The sequence below is a fragment of the Eutrigla gurnardus genome (genome assembly GCF_963514095.1).
Source record: "Eutrigla gurnardus genome assembly, chromosome: 14".
NCBI classification, from domain to species: domain Eukaryota; kingdom Metazoa; phylum Chordata; class Actinopteri; order Perciformes; family Triglidae; genus Eutrigla; species Eutrigla gurnardus.
Genome location: NC_139937.1, coordinates 11,095,022 through 11,119,664, shown reverse-complemented (window position 1 = coordinate 11,119,664; position 24,643 = coordinate 11,095,022). Strand labels below are relative to the sequence as shown.

The following is a 24,643-nucleotide window of genomic DNA, read 5'->3' as shown; positions in this document are numbered from 1 at the left end:
CTGCGGTTCTATGTGCCCTCGTGCTGCGGTTCTATGTGCCTCAGTTCTGCAGCTCTATGTGCCCCACTGCTGCGGTTCTATGTGCCTCAGTGCTGCGGTTCTATGTGCCCCACTGCTGCGGCTCTATGTGCCTCAGTGCTGCGGCTCTTTGGACGCGCCTCCTGCCTGATGCGTTCCTGCTGACTAGAAGCACATGACCTGGCGTGTTTACACCTGCACTGACGGAGAGACAGACAGCGACAACACGCACCGTGACGCTGGCAGTGAGGCTTGGTTGTTTGAACCGAGATAAGAAGCAGTATTATAGAGATAGGTGTTTAGCGGACGCTCACTGGGACTCGGTAAGTTAGCTTTATAGTATTAGCGCGGCTGTTTCACGGTGGGAGGACGCTGTCGGCTCTTCCGTAGCAGCAGCTGCTAGCTTAGCATGCTAACGCGTCTCAGTAGGTTAGCTCGCCTTTCGCAGCATCAACTGCCAAGCAGGTTAAAGCCGATATTAGATTGTAACACCAGCTACAACAAGACACGCAGCTAAGAGTTTAACTCTCATCTAACTCTCCAGGTTTTGTTTGTTTTAATTGCATCTTTTTTTAATAGCTTCGTAATCTGAAAAGTTACTGTTTGATTTGGCTCCTTCGTATTGGTTTGTGTTGGTGGTACAGGTAGCTAAAACGTTGGCAGTTGACGTGACAGTCAGGTTTCAAAGTTAATGCAGTTCATCCAAATATGCTGCGATAGCTTTTGGTTGACGACAAAGATGTTATCTCTATATTTGCTTCCGTGAAGCTGTGATCTCTCAGATGAAAACTCTTTCTTCATCCTTGTCTGCTGTCATGTCAACTGCTGGTTTCTCGGTGTCACGTGATTGAGGGAAACCATATGAAGCTTTGTCAGCTGTGACGCCACCAACTGATTTACTCTTAATACAGATGTGCAACTTTACAGGCACCGTTTGCTCAGAGAGATCATTAAGTATTTTTCAATGAATATACGAGTATGGCAGTCTGCAAAACCACTGCAAGGGTGTATTACGTTAATATACATTTTATATTATGTTCGTCAGCTCCAGGCAGCGTCTGCCCACCTGTACCCCGGGAGAGAGGCTACATCCTCAGCCACACTCTCCACGACGCTAGCCCCCTTGTAGTTCACCATGGAAGACACGGATGTGGAACGTGAGGCTTCTCTCCATTTTCTTTTCATCTCTGCCTCTATTCAGCCACAATAATGAATTGAATCTGTTGACACACTCAGCTTGTTGCTTCTGTTGTGTTTTATGCTCTAGAGGTGACCCTGGCTCTACTAGATGCAGCCACTGACAAAGACTTGGAGGTCCAGGAACAGGTCAGAAAGTCTATGTTGACGCTGGGAAAACAGCAGCCAGACAGAGTTTTAGCCATGTGCCAGGACTACCTTCTGAAACACCCAAAGGTAAAACCACAGAAAACAACTATCTAACACAGCATGTGTCAAGCAGGGTAACCTGGAACTAATAATTGGTGTCATGTGTGATCATACTGTACACATTAAGAGTGAAAGCTGCAGGGGAAGTCCCCATGTTAACGAATGAGCAGGATTGTAGTACTACAAAGTGGTACTTCAATGACGGAAATGTTTGTGGTTTTGTTAAAGATTCGTCTTGACTCTAGTAAGTAACCACTGCTAACTATAGCCCCTAGCATGATGTTTGGTTTCACAAATGTACAAGACATAAACATTGCGATAAATAGTTGTATGTGCAGTTCTGTCACAGAGAGAGTCTGACATAATTGGCCAATCACAATTCCCTAAAGTTAAACTAATGGTCCAAATCCATCTAAAATGAAGGAAATATAAGACAGAGCAGAAACAAAGCAGCACATACTCAGTTGAACAAATATTTGTCAGTTATCATTCTGTCAATAAACTCAAATTGATTAATCTACTTAATGTTTCTGCACTGGTGCTGAAGGTCATTTGAGTCAGCTGTTAAATGTTAAACTGTATTTGACATAAACAGATATTCACTTTTGTTTTTGTCAATTTAATTTCCAGAAAATGTACGATAGCACTCTTGAGATACAACGTGACACATACTACCCAATCCTAATTTTGACCTGAGTGGGTCTCTGGTATAGAATAGAATCAGTCCACCGACAAACATGAAACAACTATTGCTCACGCAGATTGGTGTTAAAGGACTTAGTATTCCTCAAATTCAGTTGTTTGCCTGTTCTCTGTTGTCAGTTTGTGCTTGTGTCTGAATGATAATGCAATATCTTATTGAGGAAATGTCTTGGGAAATATCAGCAACACACTGTAGTACAAAGGATGTTCTATTTATTGAGATGGTGTTGAATGTGCTGTGTCGTATTTTATTTAGCCTATGTGAAAGCCAACTGAATACATTTTACTGGGCTGTGCCATCAGTTACTATCCCATTTTGTTTTGATATCGTATTTTAAATGGGCTCTTAACTGTTATTCCTCCTCTCGTTGTATTTTTATTCTTCTCATCCCAGTTGGCAGTCAGCCACAGAGTTGTGATTCTTCAGACTATTGAGCTGATTGTGGGCTGCAGGATAGAGGAGATCAGTTACCCCAGAATTAAAAGTGTCATCTCCCTGGCTTCAGATGAGATGACACGATCAAAGGTAAAACATGAGACACTGATGATTCATTTTTTGTTTATTGCAGAGGGCAGATGACAAATGATGTTCCTGGCTATTTTTTCTATTTCTTCCTTGTTCACTCAGGACGTCATCCCTGATTGGCAGCAGGCAGCCAGTAATATTTTGGTTGCGGTGGGTAACAAGCACATCAATGACATCATGGAGGAGATTCTAAGCAAGTTTCAGCCAGGGCTCCTACCTCACTTCTTTGTGGTCAAGACACTAGCCACTCTTTCTGATTCCAATGGTGAGAAAATACAGAAGAAACCACACATTTGCCTTGTAAATGTCATAAGCATAGCATGTAGCATTTGTAGCCCAAGAATGGGCTACTAAACATTCGGAAATTCTAAAGTTTGTTTGATCATTGATCAAATTAACTAATTAATTAATTAAATTGCTCTGTTGCAGCAACATTTTTGTCAGTGCACTTTGTCTTCAAAGTGCTGCTGATGTAATGTAACCTAAATTTAAACTTAAGTCTTGGTTTCATGCTGTGGATTAAGAGGGTTTGTCTAAACCTTCCTGCAACAACAGTTCCAGATTGAAACTCTAGCTAAGACCCAATAAGCTGTCAAACACTTTGGATTTGCTTGTCTATTTTAATGCAGGTCTACTTTACGTAGGATTTAATAATGTCCCATTAACGTGGTATTCTTCTTTATTCCCTAGTTTATGGCATGGTACCCTTCCTGAATGCTATTCTGGGCACCATGTTGCCCATGTTGAGCATGGCCAAACAGGACAACATGAAGTGGGTGTTCTCTTCTGGTAAGAACGTCCCTACATGCTTTTTTTTTTATGTAAATGTTGAAGTATATTAACCCCTCTCCGAAACCCTTGAAACACCACTTCCAGGTATCTGCCTCCAAACCATTAAAATTACTGTTTTAAATCACATGGTTTTATGCTCTCCCTAAATTCCCGTTCCCTCTGATGTTCCTCTCCTTCCAGCTCTGTGTCATTTCAGCGACAGTATCTTAGAGTACCTCGCCAACCTGGACAAGGCTCCAGATCCCACCGTCAGAAAGGACACATTCTCCAGTGAAATCTTTGCTGCTTTCGACATCCTCTTCAGTAACTGGTTGCAAAGCAGGGAGTCCAAGGTACAGCCACTGTAGGTCAAAGGTGGAGGTGAAGCAAGATGATTTGATGTATAATGAACTAAACAATCTATGAAGTCGTTTTCAGGCAGCATTGAAAGAAGTTGACTAAGTAGGGAAGCTAAAGTAAAGCCATCTTAGGCTGAGTGTCCATATCGCGTTTTTTTCTTTTTCTTTTCTGAGCAGCAGTGTCTTTTTTTTTTTTTCAATTTGTTCCCAATGAGGAAAGATTATACACGGCCATATCTTTGGATGCAAAGATGATGAGCATGGCAGGCCAAATGGCCAAAATGCACTGCGTGGTGATACCAACAAATGTGATTAAGCTATCCAGGCCATGACAACTACCAGAAAATCCTTGCCGCCTGACCATACACTCACCCACAAGCCTTAGACATTGCATCATCGTAACGATCAGGCGCTTGTATTGTATCACAAAGAGGTTACAAAGTACAATTGGATCCCCAAGAGTCATTAAATTAAATCCAGAGTTATGATGGCCGAATAAAAGAGCACAGTGAGAACACATTTATTGTATAATCTTCTGTCCTTAACTAAGTGTTAAGTTTGAGTCAATGCTTTTTAACCAAGTATAACAATTTAACCACTCCAACCTCGTGCTGCATTATAGAAGGCAGGGAACCTATTAGAGCTAATTGTTTCACTGGAACAACATTTTGTACAAAGGGGCACAGAATATTCAAATAAAGACAGTACAAACAAACATAAAGTTGGGAAAATCAAATCATTAGGAAATTCATCCAGGGACAGCACATTTATTTTTTGTTCTGTTGTCTTCCATCTGAAAAGTAAATACAGAATAGAGCAAAGTCGTACAGTATAGAAGTGTGTGTATGTATATATATATATATATATATATATATATATATATATATATATATATATACATACATATATATATATATATATATATATATATATATATATATATATATATATATATATATTTTTTTTTTTTGTGTGTGGCTAGTTTCCCCTTATTTTATTTCTTCCTTATTTAGTATTTACACACACCTAGTTGATGTTACATGTTGGTGAATCTATGTTATCTAATCTGCCATCTGATTGTATTTCTGTGTGTTCCAGTTGAGGCTAACGGTAGCTGAGGCAGTGGGCTCTATGTGCCATCTGATGGCTAGTGAGAAACTGGAGGAGCAGATCCCTAAACTCATTCCTGCCATCGTATCCCTTTACAAGAAAAACAACGAGCACTATGTTATTAGCAAGGTGGGTACGGATGGTGGACGGATTATGTATGTTAACAGACAGACTCCTATCTCTATAGGGAATACCTATTGTTTCTCTCAATGAATGCTCCTTAGCAGTGCTTGTGGTTTATCAAAGGTTCCCATCACTGTGAGTGTGCTGAATCCATTAAGCTGTTTCAGAGGTTGAATTTATCTTTCTTTCTTCTGCCTCCACTCAGAGTCTGTGTCTAGTCCTCGATGCTTCTGTGAGCATGGGCAGCAGGGTGCTGGAGACGCAACTGGACAGTCTACTCTTGGCACTGCATCAACAGGTACACATTAAGTACACACTGAAGTAAACACTGTAGTTTTCACCTTGAGTGAACCAGGCAACTGACACACGACATGGATGCTCATAAAAAGTTGGCACTGTGCTGAAATCATGCTCATCGTGACTGTGCTCTTCTTGTCATCTGTAATATATTTACATTCAAACCAGGTATGATTGAGCAGTTTTAATTGGTTAACTGGCAAAATAATGTTCTAACTTTCATGTTTTGATTAACGACTTTTAGATCAGAAACCCATAATTGGTGCCAATTCTAAACAACAAAAGACTCTCCATAACATTTTTGATTATGTTTTCAAAACAGGTTAGTTTGTCACAGAGGAAAATAATTTCAAATTGTATTATAAATACCATTATTAAAAATAAGTCCCCTATGAGTCCAGGTATCGTTCAAACATATATTTAATACAATGTTGGACATATACGGTGGTGTATAAAATAATAAATAAATTCCTCTCAATATATTAGTCATTTTCAACATGACTTTGCACTTCCAGTGCCGCTTCAGAGTCACTATTTATAACCAAAACATTTCCCAGACTTCGTAACACTCAGGAGATTTCTTCCTAATTATATATGTGAGTTTCTGCTTGAATTAAACAAAGGTCTGCACGATTGCTTTTAGCTTTAGCTGGATCTGTCTGGTCTGACTGCTGACAGTTCTCAACAGCACTTTCTGTCACAAGACGAGGTTTCTGTCAAACCAGCTGTCACTGTGGTTCAGTCTACATGGTTCACCGTGACAACCACCAATCTTTGGCAAAATAGTGGGACCTGTATGGACTGGTCTACTCCTTTTGCTTACGTTTAGTTGTGTCAAGTGACTTGTCAAAGAGTCACTGCAGTTAGTTGGTTTCATAACCTTGTGACTCAGCTGACACTTGACTTTTGCAACATTTCACCTCAATGACTCTGCCAATATGTGTGCATGATCTGGATTGTGATCTGGACTGAGAGTATTTCACCATCAGAATTTCACTCAAAATATGAGAACTGTGTTTGTAAACACTATACTGAAGTTGAACAAATGACAGTAGCTTCATGAAAAGTTCTCAGAACTTAAAAAGGTTGGCTTAGAACCTTACCCCAAATAGGAGACGGTGGTTGCTATGAAACCTTTCAGGTTTGCTGCTACAGTATGAAAAGAAAGCGTTTATTCAGCCACTTCCTTAGTCAAACAAATAAAAGTCAGCAAACCACCTTCATATATTTACCTCATTATTATTGTTGCTACAGCTGCACAGGTAGAAATCACATGCAACACTCATCATGGTGTGGTGTTTGAGGAAGCACTAGTTGACCCATGGCTATCACAGAGAACAATGTAATGTTTCCTTTCTCTCCCCAGGTCTCTGCCCCCGTTGACTACAGTAACCCTCCTACTGTCAAGAACCACAACGAGGTTCTGCGCTGCTTCAGCTTACTAGGTACTGAAGCTCCTCAGCTTCTATTTATCTGTGCATCTGTGTGTTAAATTTGTTCTTTGTTGCCACTACATTAAATAATCCTAATTGTGAAGACAGTTGTGGTGACCAAGTAAAGTGTGGGATAGTAGCTGAATGTTGTCCAGCAGTATCAGGCTTTTCTAAGTGTTTTAGTTCTATGGAGTCACAAGAACAGCTATGAGATGATCCATTAATGTGCCAGACTGTGTCCAACACAACCTGATCACTTTAACTGTGACAGATGGTCTACGTCTCGCTTGTCTTTCTGTTTTGCTCTTGTTTTTTTTATTTCTGTGACAATTTATGCATTTGACATATAGATTTTTTTTCTCCTCTCCCCCTAGCTAACTCCTTCCCGGACCGACTGGTGATGTTTGTTCTTCAGAAGTTGGAGAACAGTAATGAGCGTAGCAGGATGGGCTCTCTGGCTGTTCTGCGTCACCTTATCAACTCCTCCAGTAAGAAAATACACTGACACATTCCTCCCCAGCTCATTCGAAGGCTCTGCCATGGGCGTGTGACTGAGTAGCGCTTGATGTGCAGGCGGCTTTTCTGCCATCAGTGAATTAATGCGTGTTTGAATACGTAAACAAGACTGAATGTAGTGTAAAGCATATTGAGTAGCTAGAAAAAACGCTATATAAATGCAGGTCCATTTACCATTCATCCCGTTAACACTGTATCCAGTAGTCCACACACATTGATTGATTTGTCTTAATGTGTTTTTGCAGCTTCGACAATGGAAACTAAGAAGCTGCTGATTCTCGCCAGCATCAGACAACCAATGGCTGACCACAGTAACAAGGTCTCCCACACACACACACACACACACACACACACACACGCACACACACACACACAGTTAATGTTGTTTTTCTCTTTAACATTTTAAACAGTTATGTTTTCCTGAAGAAGTTCCTTTGTTCTGATAATCATGACGTTCTTATGTCTCACAATCCGTGTCCAGGTAAAGAAGTGTGTGGTCCAGGTGATCAGTGCGATGGCTCATCACGGCTACCTGGAGCTAGAGGGAGGGGAGCTACTGGTTCGATTCATCGTTCAACACTGTGCTTTACCTGACACATATCGGGTACAACTGTTTATTTTTCTAAGTCGTTTTTTGTTGTTACCATTGTAGTAATGTAAGTATATATTTGTGGCTTTTGTGATTATGGTAGCTTGAGTCACTTGGTAAATGTAGGCATCTTCCTGAAAGAGAATTACTGCTCAAGTAATTTTAAGGCCTTTTCCTTGTGTATAACAAACCTAATTTGAAAAATCTAATCAAGTTTGTTCAAATTTAAAACCTTTTGCATTACACATCTGACAAATCTGAGGGGACGGAATACAAAAGGTTTATTTCTGTGTTTTTACGGCTGTGTGTCTCCAGCAAGGCCAGAGGCCGACCGATCCAGAGGAGGTGACTAACGAGGCGCTGAGGTCGATGTGTGACAACACTCTCCACCTCCTGACCACCACTGTTGGAAGACTAGCTGATGTACGTACTCCACTATCTAATCTGCTGGTGACTGCTTCACCTTTGTTCCTACGATGATTTAACTACTGATGTTGTTGCATGTGTTTCTTTCACTGCCGTTGCATGTTTATCAAGCTTTAGCCTCATGACAAATTAGTTGAGGTTAAATTAAGTTGTTTTACATTTTGTGCTAGACGGATGAATATTTTGTACATTTTGTTGTTTGTAGGTGCTATGGCCAAAACTGCTGTACTATTTGACTCCGTCACAGTACAGCAATGCCACCACTCCTCTTTGTAAAAGTCTGATAGTGCTGGGCAACAAGAAGAAAAATAACCAGGAGCCCAGCTTTAACATAGACTTTACACAGGAAGGTAGGAGATCTATTTACTGACCAAGTGCATCTACTGTATGTGAAAGTAATCTGCAGTGTCGTGTTTGAGTGAAAGAAAACTACCACAAATAAGTAATTAACCTCTTTATCATTAATCATTGAAATTAGTATTTAAAAGTTACCATTATAATCTTTTGTGTGATCCGTTCCAAGGTAAATGTGTCTTATGTCTCTCCTACAGTCAATCTGCCCTCTCCTCAAACACTAATGGTCAGACTGCTGGTAAGTAAATCCAAGTCAGGTGACACGATAAAAGCATCGGCTAAACCGCATTCCTTGTGTGTCTTTAAAACACGGGCTCACTAAACATCCAGTCTGTAACAGATTCTAATTAATACATTTCAGCACTTTTTTTAGACAAATTTTCTTTCATGCCAAATAAGTCATGTTGCTGACTCTTCATTGGTTGGGATCAAGCTTTAGATTTATTTTTTATTTTTATGTTGCAACCACAAAATGTGACTTTTATTGTTACATTCCTATTTAGAACTGTAATCCTACTAAAGTGATGCATTTAACCTGGTTTGATAAATGAAAGGTACTTTGTAATTTAGTTAACATCGCTGAGCGGTGCCGGTTTGTCCTCATGTGTTTGTGTCCTTGGTTTGTTCCAGGTGAATGCAGCTTTCCCGTTCAGAAGCCGAGGTCATGGAGCTCCGTCCCTCTCTCTCCTCCAAACCCTTAGTGTCAACATCCACCCCAATACAGAGATACTCTGGGAGAAAGAGATACCTCCTCTGCTCTCAGTGCTAGAGGGTATGGAAGTATATCAACATAATCTGTTCTTTGTTTTCATTTATAAAAAATAATGGCTTTGGAGGAAGCCTTGCCTTTGTGTCGTGACACCAGAGTGGACACTGAACTTTCCTCTGCAGCATTCAGACATTTGTAGGGTGCATGGTGTATTGGGTTCTTTTTCCTTTTCATCCCTCATGTACAGTAGTTTCCCTCCAGTCTGACTGTGTGTTGTTGTCTCCAGAGTCAACGACAGAGAGCCTGCATAAGAAACACTGGGAAGAAAAGTTGCTGAAGGTGTGTTTTCCTACTGAATATTATCTCATTCACATCATAGCATGTCAATGTGTTTTATTTGAATAAAAACTAAATGTGCTGATAACAAATAGAAGTTTTATTTTTTTGCCCATATTAGACAGCTAATTCCCATCTATTTTCCATGAATGATTTAATTGTCTGAATTGATTTGTACATTATTAACAAGATTCAATTGTCTCCAGCTCCTGTCTAAAATCCTTGTTACTATTGATGATGACAAGTGGGTGTGTCAGTTGGCAACTGAAGCAATACGATACCTTTCTATGTACAACAACGCCCTAGAGGAGAAGGTAAGTGCTTTCCATGGTTTCCCCGGTGACATTAAATTAATGGGTATGTGGTTTGTAAACTTCCTAAACCACCACAGCATGCCTCATTTAAATCTTCTGATTGGTCATAATTCAACTCAAAATGACAACTGTGTAAGACGAAAACACGGACAACTCCCAGACAGGTCAACGCCGTGGTAGCGATCTGTCAATCACAGGGTAGCCACGCCTTAATGCAAAAAATTAACATCATACTGTATTGAAGAAAACTTAAAACCATTGTTTGATACCATAAACTTATATTTACAATGTTTACTGAGGTAATGAATCAAGTGAGAAGAAGGTTAATCTTTTCATAGACTTTTCTACAGACTTCTTTTTGCAACCAGAGGAGTCGCCTCCTGCTGTACATTTTGACGAAGGAAAGTTTAAGGCACTTCAGCATTTGCTTCACTTTTCTGACCTGGAGGTTGCCACCTGATTGAACAGCAAAGGCTGTCCAGATAAAGTAGCTGTAAATTGGGAAAGTACAAATGGTATTTCTGTTAGTCTAGTATTTTTTATTACACCCTAACATGATCTTACAACACAATGAGGGGAGTCGACCTGTAGGACGAGAACCATTGACGAGGAAACGGTGCTTATCACAATTAAGTACATATATCTGAATAATATAATTCTAATTTTCACTCTCTCTAGAGTTTCCTGTATCGATGTATAGGAGTTACTCTCCAACAGTGTTTCAATAAGGAGTTGGTCAAGAAACAGCTGCAGGAAATCCTCCTCACGGCGCGACACACCGATGCTGTTGAAAGAGAGGTACCCACAGATGATTTGTGTCAGTGACTGCTATTGTGTGTTTTACACCTGGACAGGTTGAAGATTTAACTTGTTGTTTCTGTCATCTGTATTTATCAGGGAGTTGCCAGGGGCGTCGGCCTCTGTGCCAACAGCCACTTAGAGGGAACTCTGGCCAAGCTGGAAGAGTTTGGCAAGTCGGACGCCTTCAAGAAGTCACCGAGCATCTTCAACCTTCTCAAAGTACAAGGAACTTTTTATGATATATCGCAAATTAACATCTGGTCTTATTACTGGTGATGATAAAAAAAACAAGCTCCCATCTTCTTTTTTTATCTCGCTTTCCTTCCTCAGGAACGTAATGATGTCGAGGTAGAGAAGGTGAAAAGTACATTAATCTTGTGTTATGGTCAAGTGGCTCTGAACGCACCTCCAGAAAAGATACTTACCCGCATTGATCAAGACATCCTTCGCTGCATCAGTAAACACTTCAATACCAAGGTAATGTAAATAATTTGCATATAGAGAAAAAATGACACTGATGACAAGAAAAAAAAACAAGAGTTGCAATGTGTAATAATGAACAGGATATAAAATATATTCCAGGTAGAGTTTTTAATAGTTTCTGTATTCTAGATCGAAGTATTGTACCATGTATGATTTCAGCCAACGCAGTACTTTTCATGGCTTGCTAGTAGTCCGATAACTCAGAATTGAGCCTTCTGCTGTCTTTCAATTGTTAATGTAAAACACGGCTACATTTAAGCAAACACTTACCCATTTATTTTGTGTGTATGAAGGGAATTGGAAGTAAATGGTGAAAAAGTTGGTCAACATGTTGCGTCACACCCATTGGCCTTCTTGACTGACTCGGCATTATGTTAAACATATAGGGCCCTCATATAGGCAGCTCATACAAACAACTAAAGGTGAAGTTACAAGTTTGTAGGGCAAAATGTTTGTTGAGTTGCAATGCCAGAGTGGCTCTGTTGCTGTAGGTATCCACTCATGCTCATTGACTCCATGGAGGTGAAGAAAAGTTCAGATGTAACGTTCATTTAGCAATCATTTAGCTTTAGCATGCTTTAGCCCTGAATCTACAGCAAAAGCCACTGCGGACAACATTCTGGACTGCAAAACCATGAAGCGCGCCCCTGCTGCTCCACAGAGCGTTGTGTGCTTGTGTATACAAGGTTTAGTAATATTGAATCTGTCCCATGTCCCAATTGTGCCAAATGTGAAAAAAAAAACACATGGGGTCCATGCTTGTAAAAGCCTTCACAATCTGTGTGCCAAACTTCTCTGTTTGTTGTTGCACGTGTGAGAAAAATAGGGCCATAAACTTCAGGTAAGGCAGCTGAATTTCTACGTGCACTCATGACTTTATCACATCTATTTCAGGTTCTGGGGATTAAAGTAGAGACAAAGGTATTGTCACAGGATTCCAGGGGCTGTCTCTCTGAGTTTTCTTGTTTTACTCGCTAGTTAACTTTTAGTCTTTAATCTCTCCTTCCTAACTCTTTAAACTTTTCCGGCTATTCTGCACACTTCTGTGAAAACGCAGCTTCATACACTAAAGCATCTACCCTTTCTTTAAGGTTTTGTTTTGCTGTGTCTTTGTTATATTTCACAATGGTAGAGCACTAGATTTTAAGGCACAACTAGACCAGCTGGGATCGGAATTAAAGCTGAAACTGCTCAGTAGGGAACAACGTTGAGTAGAAAACACAGACCAACTCTAATGCTGGAAGTTGACTAGAAATGTGCTCTACCTCAGTGAAATGTAGCTCAACGTGATACACCCCCAGACATCTTCTTTTAGGCTTGTAAGGTTGCTGTTTCAAAGTTAGGCATTTCATTGATTGAGAACAGTGACTGTGGTAGGCTTGAATTGAGTGAGTTATGGATTCTAGTTAATTTTTACCAAAGGAAAGGTAACAAAACATCTTTTACAGTCACCTTTATAACCTGCAGGGAGTGAGAGTTTGATTCTCTGAGCTAGATTTTTGGGTGGATAATCACTATGCAGTAATGATATGGTTACAAATGGTGTTTCCAACCTCACATATAAAGCACGTTTTTAAAGGAGCCACGATTCTGAAATTCCGATTCACGAAAATGTCTTTTGAATTACCTACTTATGTCTGTTTGAATGGAAAGCTTCTTGGTAAACATCCATCTTTCGGTTGCTGTATTTGGCTCTTTCATAAACAGTGCTGCACTATTTATGCAGTTGTAGACTGATAGCATGACTATGCTAAACTTTGTTTCGTTGAAAATAGTTTGGCAAAAATACTCGAGGGTGCGACAAGCTGCATCCACATTGAGCTTTTTACCCCACTCAATCACAAGTTTAAGTGAAATTAGAAAAAGTATCTTCCCTTTTGGTTCTCTATGACCGACACACAAGGTTGTCTCATTCTCTCTCTCCTTCATTGCTTTATGATGGGTTGTTCTTTAATGCTCACCAATGACTCACACTCGGTGTAAAATGGCTTTTTTGTAATTTCTTGCTAAATCTTAACAGCTTTTGTGTCTCTTCTGTCACTTCTTACAACAGAGTCTGCGGTGGTGTGCTGTTCAAGCAATCTCTAATCACACAACTCCGATTTCAAACTTCTCTCCATCCATAGGCATGGACGATCAATCTACAATATCTCTATTGCATTGATTTGATTGACAGACTAAGTGAATTGATTGCTTAATTTCTGTTTTGCTGGAGTGATTTTGGACTGTGTTTGCAAACGCTCAGTCGCCTGTCGAGCTGCATCTGCTGAGCTTGGCTGCAGATGGCCTTGTTGTTTGCATTCCTGACAATTTGGGAAATGCAATCATCCAATTTTCTTCATATTTAGCCTACTTTTCCTCTTGACCTGAATCTTTTGATCTGTGTATGTCCTTTTTTTATTTATTCTGTTTGTTTCATGCGTCTTGTGCGGTTTGTAATTTGTAGACATGCAATTGCACATCTTTGCCCATTTCAGGACCTGACTATGAAACTCAGCTTGATCCAGAGTGTCGGGCTCATAGCCAAAGCCATCGGAGAGTGTGTGAAGAAACAAGGTTACGTCTTCTCTCGTAAACAGGAGCTCATTAACATTATGCTGGTAAGTGGCCAGTCATTTCACTTCGTTAAAACAAGTCATGCATGTTCAATTACTGGTACAACAACAATGTTTTTTTCCTGATCCTTTGTCTCCACTGGTCAGGATTTTATTAAGGCAGAGCCAGCTGATTCATTGAGGACTCCAGTACGCCATCTTGTGATGACCGCCTGCTCCGACCTAATGTATCCTTCAGCTTCAGTGACTGTTTATCGCAAAAATAATCAATGGTATCCCTGCATTCTTGGACTGGATGTTCCGTCATTTGTTAGTGTTTGATCTTTGACCTTTAGTGATTCAGGCCTCTGGATCCAGAACTGAGTGAGAACGAGAGCTTTGACTTGTTAAAGATTTGTGTGAATAGTGTGTTCTCTCTGCCACCTGAGACACACACGCCAGAGAAAACTAAAGAAGAGGACACACTGGACCCTAAGCAGAGAAAGGTGAAGAAATTAAGAGTAAATTTCACAAATCTGCTATATTTGTGCCATTTTAGCTCTCACAACTATTAACTATTCATATTCCTCCTTTTGTAGAGGAACACACACCTTTGAAACATGTTAACTACATAAAACATTTCGTGAGACATTTTTCAAATGTCATGTTGTCAAACTTACATGTTCTGGTGAATGTATGGACAGGCATTGTACAAAGACACGTTGGCTGCACTGCAGGAGCTGCTGAAAAGTGTCGTGGCCAAGGATCCCACACCTGATGGCCTGCAGAGTGTCTTCAAGGTGAGGCTTGGTGTTTCAGACTAATCAGTAGAGATGGGCAAATGAAGTCTCGTGAAGCTTTTGAGGCTTCTTCCTGATTGTACCGAAAAAAGATTCGAAGCTTCAAAGCTTCACAGAAAGACCCTACCAGTGACATCTAGTGGTCAGCTGCAGTTATAGCAGCAATGAACCTCCAAATGATTCACACATCATTGCTTCCAGTTCCAACACAAAAGCAATAAAGTCATTATTAAGCAGTTGTGTCAAAGGTCTCTCAGAACGCTATGAAGCAGGGGGGAGCACTGGGCATCTCGCGTCTCGTTATAACGAATGAAGGCGCGCCAAAACTTCGAATCAGTCACCTCATTTCCGGTGGTTCGTTGTGACGTATGAAGCGTCAAACGTCATCGGTCACGTGATCGCGGAGATTTGATACAAGCCTCGACACAGCGTTTCGAACCAGCCTGCTTCAATAGAGTGAAGCAGGCTTCGGAGTCTCGGTGTCAAACGTCCCATCACTACTAATCAGCTCTTTAGCTAAACATAGTATTAAGTACCAGTAATATTTGTATCATTGCATTCTGCTGTTGTTTCATAAATGTACATTTAAAACGTGACGTGGCAGCTCTCGTCAACACATGAGCAAATAAGCAAATCCTTATTACTAATTTCTTAAAAACTCAACAATTTACACTTCAGGTTATTGTTTAATTAGCACCTCCCTATAGTTTAAAGAATATAATCATTGTCTTGCCTCTTTATCCTGTGCAGCACATTGAATCATGGTTGAGCTCCAGACAGGACCACGAGAGAGAGAGAGCCGTCACAGCTACTGCTCACATGCTGGCTTACTACCTGGACAACCTGACTGTCAAGGTACACACACAAACACACACACACACACACACACACGTTTGATTTCTGAAAACATCATCATCATTCTCCGAATGTGTACACAAAAATCCATTCATATCTGGGCCACTTTCACATTTAGTCCTAATCCCCATAGACATACAATAACTGGCCATTTGTATTTAAAACCACAGAAGGAGAACCTCTCCTCAAAGATCTATATGGCAGTGTGTCATTGGTTATCAGACACCGAGTATGTGTGCTACCTGACATAAAAGAGGTTTTCTGTATTACTGAGTCCTGCTGGATTCAGCTTAATTTTTTACAGTTTTATGTGTAAACATGGGATTTTAAGGAAGATGAGCATTACCTGGCAAACATTACCTCCATCACCAAATTAACATAGTCATTTGAAATGTAAATGAACGTATCCAGCTGACCTTTCACAATTCACCCGGTTCTTCTGATGAACTTCATGGTTAACAAAGCAGAACCCTGATTTGAATCACGTTCTAAAGCTTATGTGGACGTGCTGACGGTCACACATATTACTTTAGACAATTTAACTTCACAGACGAGCTGTTCATTAAATATCAGACATAATGAAAAGTGAGCAATAGGTTGACCGCAATCATTGGACTCCAACATCTCCAGTGTGTACTTGTAGACATTGTGTGCCTTTCCTTTCTTTTATTTCTTTTATTTCTTTGTGTAGAACATGGTGTCTTTCCACAACCTCGGAGCCCTGCTGGGTCGACTGTCTCCCCGGTGTTCTGACCCTCACCCTGCTGTCCGCACCGCTGCCATGGACTGCATATACTCACTGCTCTACATACAGCTACGCTACGAAGGTTCAGCGACACTCAGATCCCTCACATTTAACCATTTTACTTTAATTTGTATTATTTTCACTGAAACATTTTTATTTCTCACTCTGTACAAAGTCCAGCTTTAACCTAAACTTCTTATGTTGAATATACAAGTACTAGTTTTTGTAAAGCTTGCTGATTGGACTCTTTGTGTGCAGGTTTCTCCCTGGATTATAAGGATGATGGTGTGGACAGTCTGTTGCTCCTTAAAGACCAGCTTCACAACCCTGACCACTCTGTTCTTTATAAGACCTGCTCAGACCTCACCAAGGTACACTTTGTACCACTCAGCAAGGCTGTCTTTAAAATATTTTACATGCTTGTAACTTTGTGTTTCATTGTCGAGGTAGTGTATTGTGCCCTTTTGCATTTATTCTGCTAATCTCTGTCCACCGTAATCTAATCAAACAATCAATGCAACCTCGTTTTTAATGTTTGTGTCAAGCAAGCAGGTAAAGTCGTAACGCACACAGTAAAACAGCGTAACTGCGTCTTTTCTTGTGTGTGTCAGGTGATGAGTAAGCGTCTGCCTCAGCAGCAGCTGACGACGTTGGTGTTCATGTTGTTTGAAGGGCTGGTCGACAGTCAGGCAAACTGCTGCAGAGCCTCATCTGTCATCCTAAATACTCTGCTGAAGAACAGAGGAGGAGGACTACAAGAGCTGGTAGCACACACACACACACACACACACACGCACACACACACACATGCACGTGCAGCCCTTTGATGCATCTGCTGATTAATTCAGTTATTTGACACACACTTCTGCTCTACTTGAAAACCAAACACCGTGCTTGCTTGTATGTCAGGTCCCAGAGATGATGGAGGTGCTACATGTGCGTCTGCAGAGCATCACAGAGGAGCAGGTACGAACAGGCATCACCATGACAATATGCACCATAGATATTTACTATTCAATACAATATATTATTTTGTTATGCTTAATCTACTCTATATAAGACGTACAGGCTAGAGTTTTTGTGGTGTAGTTTTCAATAACGATCTGCAAGTTTTACCCACTAATGAAGTCACACTGAAAGAACCGTTTTGTCTTTAGGTGAGAGTGGCAGTGGGACAGACGGTACTAATCCTGGCTTCTCAGCATCTACAGACTGTTATCAATACACTCATTAATCAACCACTTCCCTATGACAGGTACCTATCTACCTCTTCATGGCTACACAATTTTATAATTACCTATTACTTAGATTGTCAGATGCTATTTTTTATTTTTTTTGTCTTTGCAGGACAAAGAATTCCTCACATCTTTGAGTGCAAACTTTAAGTGTTTTTTTTTTTTTATGAAAGATGCTTAAACATGATGTTTTTCTGTCTCTCTGCTCAGCTGGACCAGTGAGATGTGGATGGCATTGGGAGCAGACCCCATCGTAGCCAATCAGATCATTGAGATGGTGATGGAGAAGCTCCTCATCATGGCACCCTACGTAGACCAGAGGGAGTCAATGATCCGAGGAGGGACAACGAAAGTGGCCACCTGTCAGCCACTGGCTGTGAGTCACTGAATAGATTATATGTATTGAGTTCTAGATAAAGAGTGTGATATTCATACTCCTTTTATTTCGTCTTACACTCAAACTAATAGAAATAGGAAAGCGAAGGGCAAACATGTGCTTCGGATCGAGTTTGAGCCGTTGCATGTTCTGTTTAGACAGCACTCCTCTAAAAGATCATTCTCACATTGACGTCCCTCTGTTCTTTGTTTCCAGATGACATGTGGTCTTAAAGAACTGTTATTGAATGGCCAGAGTCAGGAGCCGGCAGTCAGTCTGTTTCCTCAGCTCTTCTCGTGTCTCACCGTCAGAATGGGAGCAAGTATCGGGGTCTCTGCACCGAAGGACAACAACAACAAACACGCTGCCTCCCTCCATGTAGCAGGGTGGGCACTTTCTCTTTAGAACATGAGTTGGCTCTATAACTGTTGAGTTTGGGGTGTAGCTGGCAATTTGGTGTAATTCTTGTTTTTGTGTGTGTGTGTGATTCAGGGTAGCAGCTGATGCTCTGCGAATCTTGTTAGCACGGGCCCAATTAGATGAGGTGATGAAAAAACTGGAGGAAGATAATGCCTGGGATGCAATGAAGGAAGCCAATACACACATCACTGGAGTGACACTACTGGCAAGGTATCTACACTCTAAAAGCTCAAACTGGAAGTGTCAAAGTTAGTGTCAAACACATTCTGCTGATGTGAAATAAGTGACTTGAATGTTCAAAGTTAATCATAACGCGAATGCGTGATGCTCCCACTACAATAATCAGGAATCCAATCCAATGTTTAATCCCTTTGATGAAGGAATATGTTCAAAGCATGTATGTGAACCACAAACACCATCCTTGCGCTTTGCTTTTGGCATCGTCTGTCCTATTGAGGATTCACACATAATCAATCTCCTGAAACACTTGTTTCTCTCTCTCATTACTAGTGAGTCTGTGTTCTAAATAATGAATCCCTTCTGTACATAAAGCCTGGGTTAATGTGGGTTTGTTTGTCTTGTCTACAGGGCATTGGCTAAGCATGCTGGTCCGAGGTTGCCTGCCATTGTGGAGTGTCTGTGTCCCTCCTTGAACAACATCTATGAATGCCAGAGAATCACTGTCACTGCTTTCTTCTCTGAGGTGAGGCACCATGAAACATCGCACCGTGTTTAGCTTTTAGGTGTTTGGAGCAGGCCAGTGTTTCATTAAGAAAAGGGAATACCCCCCGCCTGTTGCCATCATATCTATATAATGGCTCCAAATCCCACCAGATGATAATATCAAACAGCGTTTGTTGTAAAACAGATCATGAACATGAATAACCTGACATCTCCCTGCATCTCTCAGCTCTTAAACCATCATGTGGTGACGGAGCTCATGTTGATAGATGTGTTAATGAACAACATGATGGAGAGGATATCGGATCCCTGCTGCACCGTCCGCATGCTGTCTGTGCGGGGGCTGGGCAACATAGCTGTGGGATCCCCTGAAAAGGTACATACGATGCCCACATGCACACACGAGAGCACATCCTCGGTGCTACCGCCACGCATGCAAAGTAGCTGTTAGTTCAATGACAGATGAGATTTCTCTGGGTCCTCGTTCTTACTCTCACTTCGTTCTCCCTCCAGGTGAATAAATATGCCAAGGAACTGCTGGCAGCAATGAGTTCAGGCATGGAAGAGAAAGACGATCCAGGTAATTGGACAGAAGAGACATTTCTTGGGATGCTAGGGTTGGGAAAGTAAAGTTGGCAGCGACCTGTTGTCCCTAGATGGGCTCTTGTGATTGATTGCAGTCATTCCTAAAGCAGTCTAGTGGTTTGGGGTTTCAGCTTCCTTCACCTCATCCATCATCAACCTCTCATCCTGGACTCGTCACTATTTGTATAAATGCTCTTTTTCCATTTGTGGTCCTTTTGCAGGTAAGCTGATTACCCTGGAAGCCATGTCAGGCCTTTCAAAAGTTCTCCTTTATCTGGACAAGAAGAACGTTCACTTATTAGTGGTCTATATCTTCATGAAGATTAAGCCATTCTTGGAAAGCGTAAGTGTCATTTAGCTCTTTCAACTTTTTTTCTTTTAGTTGGTAGTTGTTTCCCACACATTCAGACACATATAAGGCTAACGGTATTTTTCTGGCTCTGTGCTCATCCAGGAGAACGATGAGATCCGCTCTGCTTCCATCCATCTAATGGGGAACCTGTCCAAGTTTGGTTCAGGAGAGCCAGTGTTCAAAGACCAGATCCACAATGTCCTGGTCAGCCTGCTGTTGCACCTGGTTGACCCAAACCCAGAGGTGGTCAAGGTACAGTAGGAAACACACATGCATTCACAGACACAAACAAACTTTTTCTATAATAAACACATCTTGAACAAACAGGGCAAACTGCTACCTTGTTTCAGACTAATCGGTATCATGTATTTGCATCTGTCCAGGCGTGCAAGTATTCAATGCGAGTGTGTGCTCCTGTGGTGGGATCGGAGCAGATCACAGCCATGTTTCAGAACCACCTCCACGATGACAAGAGCTTGCACTATGGAGAGTTCATCAATGACCTCACCAAGTACCTGGTGAGACACACAGTCCGACATAAGCCTGGCTGATTGAGAAGAACTAGCTAGAATCAAAATAGATAGATTCTTAGCTTTAACGCAAAGTGTTTTTAAGAATACATTACATTGTTGAACTACAAATGATGATTCATGTTTGATGATCAGTGTGTTGTTTGTGGTTCATAGATTCAGGACTTTCCAGGTATGCTGAACTTTTATCACATCTCAGTCATCCAGTTCTTCAAGAGCAACTGGGCTGAGGTCAGAGCAGGAGCTGCCATGTTTATAGGTATGACTGCAACACCTGTTATATGTACTGGTCACCTTGATCCATGCCACCAACACTGATCTAGTGAAACCAAATGAACGTCAGCGAATATTTGGGTCAGAATCCGTGTTTTTCTTGTGTTTATGTGACCTGATCATAAGATGTGTGTGTCGTCAGGGTTTCTGCTGGGGAATCTTCCAGAGGAGCATTTCTCCCACCTCAACATGGGCACCATCACTAAAGGTGATTCCCACCACAACCATGTCTTTCTTCAAACATTTAAACTCATTTGTCGTCTGGTGTTGACTGTGTGTGTGTTCACCTCCAGGTTTAGTGATGCTGCTCCAAGATCCAGATCCTGTGGTGAGAGTGAAGGCTGCTGAGGCCATGGGACACTTCCACTGACAAACACACAGAGACAAAGAGCCACATGCAAATCTTCCCGTTTCCCTTAGTCACAAGTCGTAGGTCGCCAAAGGAATATTTATGATTTTGCTCACAGTTTACAAAAATATTTATAGCCGACCATTTAAATGCGCAGTCATTATAACAGAAACAAAAAACGGGGACCAAAGCGGAACAAACGTGCAGCCAGAAGCCAAACTGTCAGATTTACCAATGTTACGAAATCGTACCAGTTATCACCGATAATACTTATTCATGCACATAAATGCACATATATCTAGCCGTTAGTAGCTTTGTTAAGTGACAATTACAGTACTTGAAAGGAAGTGTTCATTCTTAGCTGTATTTCAGTGACCAAAGACTGTGTTGCTCTGCACAGATCGACGTTGTCTGTAGTCTTTATGGTTCCGTCAGAGTAACAATACCAGAGATATACTGTGTTGTATCAATGAAACCATGAGCCTAGAAGTTTCTAATGCAAAGGTTAAAAACACATTTGAACTTGAGTAAAAGTTTTTTTTAGAATAAATTCTGTCTTCAAATATTATGTGAACAAAGAGTAATAAGTAAGAGTAATGCACCTTTAAAGTACATGACAGCAATTCCACATGATCCTGGCTGGTAGCTGGTAGCTGGTAGCTGGTGTGTGTGTGTGTGTGTGTGTGTGTGTGTGTGTGTGTGTGTGTGTGTGTGTGTGTGTGTGTGTGTGTGTGTGTGTGTGTGTGTGTGTGTGTGTGTGTGTGTGTGTGTGTGTGTGTGTGTGTGTGTGTGTGTGTGTGTGTGTGTGTGTGTGTGTGTGTGTGTGTGTGTGTGTGTGTGTGTGTGTGTGTGTGTGTGTTCATACCAGTGATTCATGATAGTATTGTGGATTTTGGTTTTAGTTTCAGGGAATATCTTTGAGAGAGATTTCCAGTGTAGTGGGTTTAGTTTTAGTGACATTCCCGAGCTGTGTTGCCGGCCTCCACAAAGATTCAATGGAACATTTTCAGTTAAACGCATGGTACCACGAGTAAATAAATCTAAATTATATAATAGAAATGATTGTTCTTATTGTTCCACCTCTATTTAATCTGCACACAGTTTATGGTTGAATTTCACCTCAGGGGGTACGTGAGTGTTTAGTCATGACTTAGTTTCCACAAGCACATCACCATGTTTAATGTGGTAGCCATCATACATAAACACACCAGCCAAATGACAGGTCAGAATTGTTTTTTAATGCGGCGACCCTTTTCTTTTAAGGCAGGCTTTGCTTCGTCATTTACGTATTTTTGTGAGAATGAACATTGTTTTGTGTTAGCCTGCAGGTTGAACCTGTGTCTGAACCAGCCAGTCAAACCATTACTCACACATGTTGTTAGGCAGAACAGAGCAGTGTAGCCATACTGAATAACATAGTGCCAAATTTTCATTGATAACATGTATTATAGAGACCATAGAGATGCTGTAAAGGAGTTCCTCTCTCCCATGCTTTGAATTCACTTAATGATATCTCCATGTCATTGTTGCATTTACTGTTTGAGTTTGTACAATTGTAGGCTACAGTTTTTTGGTGTGCAGGCCTCTTACTGTCATGTGTTGTATTTTGTAAGGCTGTCTTTGCATGTAGCTTTAACTTTTATGTCTCCAAATGAATTGGCTCAAAAACCAACAAAGAGGGAGGCAAAATCATCCATCATGAATGTTCATTTGAATTAATTTGGTGACGGGGAAAAGTCCGGTCCACAGTCAGGTGAAAGCAATCGTGTGTATGGTTTCTAGAATAATCGGTTGTATGTTTGTCCACCTTAAATATTTCTGTTGCACTTTTAAGCTCTGTTGTGTAGTCCCTAATGTAAGAACTGAAAGGAGCTCAACTTGTTTATTTTGTTGTTGTTGCTGTTGTTTTTACATCTTAATTTCCTTATTAAAACAAGTCAAATGTGGAGGACATTAAAAAAAAAGAAACATTTTTTTAAAATACCATTAATTTATCAATGAAATGTATACGGGTGCTGTCCGGTGTATCAGACTTTCTCTAAACAGGGGCTCATGACTTCTAGCACTTTCTAACACTATGGCTTGGTTTATGGTGAATGGTAAATAGTAATTGATAATATTCAGTTTTAAAAGCTATTATAAACTTTATACCACTGATATAATAATTTTTTTCATATCATCTACTTGTTTTTTTAACATGTTGAATGTTGTTAAATGTATATCCCAGAATGTATGGCTCCATGTGTGAACCTTTTCATGAGTTACTGGACTGGAAGAGAGAGAGAGAGAGAGAGAGAGTGAGAGAGTGGATGGCAATCAATGTATTTAAAATGAAGAAATAAACAAATCCATCAAAAATAGAATTGTCGATTTCCTTGGTTTTTCAAAGTGTAATGCCCAACATGAGTGCACTTTTCTCTGTGTCCACATGGGAGCAGTGAAGAGCAAAGTATGGTGAATATGCTATCAAGATGCTAGAAAACTGTCACAGTCTTCCTGTGTCCCCGGGTGTCTAAATGCAATAACAATAGATTATATGTAACTTGATTTAAATACAAAGGTGTAATTATGAGTCAAACAACTCAACCTTAATGCAGCATATTTCCCTCACTGTTCTTTATTTTTCCCCTGAGATATCTGTTTGCTCTTTCAGCGAATTCATCATCTATGTAAATGTTCCAGTATACGAAGTCATCAGTCATGTTTTGGGAATCTATTTTGCTCCTACTGGAGCTGTTGGTCTTTACCTTGTCTGTGTGGACGGATCCATCTGAAAGTGTTAACATGCCCGAGTGCTGCAGCAGAGTAAATACAACCACTTGAGCTCTTGTATGAGAACGTCGGTAAACACACCTATTGTGCATTTCAGACAGGAGGACAACAACATTTTAACATCAGACATTCTTACAGCTGTGTGTTGTGTGTTCTGTCTCTGTGTGTCTTCATTATGAAAGAGACACGCTGACTGGTCTGTCTAATGTATCCAGATGGAGATACACTGTGAAAAGTACTGTTCATTAATTGGTTCACCAAGACTCTTATGCGTTCTTTTTAAACAAATATTAAATATGTGAAATTGTCAGTGGTGCAATGTAACTAAGTACATTTGCTCCAGTGCTGTGCTCGGTAAAAAAAGAAAAGAAAAAATTTGAATATTTCCATTTTATGCAACATTATACTGCAAATATTGAAACTAGTTCTCATGCCTGTTCAGAGAAAACCATGTACGTTTGTGATTTGGAATTTCAATATTTTCTAATAAGAATTAGGTGTTCCATTATGTGTTGAAAAAATGATCCTCCTTAATTCAAATTAACTATTTAAAACGACTGGATCAGCTTGAAAATGCATCTTCACAAAGCTGATTCCCTGAGCTGCATGACATTTACAGAGATATGTGGTTCTCACGGGATGGCAAAACTACATAAACATTCAATGATCTCGTCAAATCATAGAAAGTAAAGGATCTGAATACTTCTTATTAGTTTTAGTATGTCTCTCTCTGTGCAATGGAGCCTTTTCTGTTTGTCTGATGATACGCTCTCAATCTAACATAACAAGCGTGGTGGCTCGAGCGCTGGTTTACACGGAAATGTGAGCACATTATGCAACAGGATGTGTGTGTGTGTGTGTGTGTTTCAAGGCAGTGGAGTTT

General features: G+C 40.6%; 1 protein-coding gene across 2 annotated transcripts; it reads left to right on the top strand.

Annotated features, from left to right (window-relative positions):
* Positions 1–189: 189 nt before the first annotated feature.
* mroh1 (maestro heat-like repeat family member 1) lies at positions 190–22,956 on the top strand. 2 transcript variants are annotated; one of them, XM_084027757.1, is made up of 45 exons: positions 190–341; positions 1,064–1,175; positions 1,286–1,431; positions 2,501–2,632; positions 2,735–2,897; positions 3,323–3,421; positions 3,605–3,756; positions 4,861–5,001; positions 5,201–5,293; positions 6,659–6,737; positions 7,100–7,213; positions 7,487–7,560; positions 7,723–7,845; positions 8,146–8,253; positions 8,462–8,606; positions 8,808–8,848; positions 9,241–9,382; positions 9,606–9,658; positions 9,862–9,969; positions 10,648–10,767; positions 10,867–10,989; positions 11,101–11,247; positions 12,148–12,174; positions 13,731–13,853; positions 13,956–14,035; positions 14,152–14,293; positions 14,492–14,587; positions 15,338–15,442; positions 16,134–16,269; positions 16,446–16,558; positions 16,799–16,951; positions 17,097–17,153; positions 17,345–17,442; positions 17,633–17,798; positions 18,015–18,184; positions 18,291–18,428; positions 18,807–18,921; positions 19,129–19,275; positions 19,413–19,479; positions 19,706–19,827; positions 19,939–20,088; positions 20,220–20,354; positions 20,523–20,625; positions 20,782–20,847; positions 20,933–22,956. In XM_084027757.1, the coding sequence occupies exons 2-45, from the start codon at positions 1,154–1,156 to the stop codon at positions 21,007–21,009; spliced, it is 4,911 nt and encodes a 1,636-aa protein (XP_083883883.1). In that variant the 5' UTR covers positions 190–341; positions 1,064–1,153; the 3' UTR covers positions 21,010–22,956. The 2 variants fall into 2 exon arrangements, with proteins under 2 accessions (XP_083883883.1, XP_083883884.1); XM_084027758.1 differs by lacking the exon at positions 12,148–12,174.
* Positions 22,957–24,643: the final 1,687 nt, after the last annotated feature.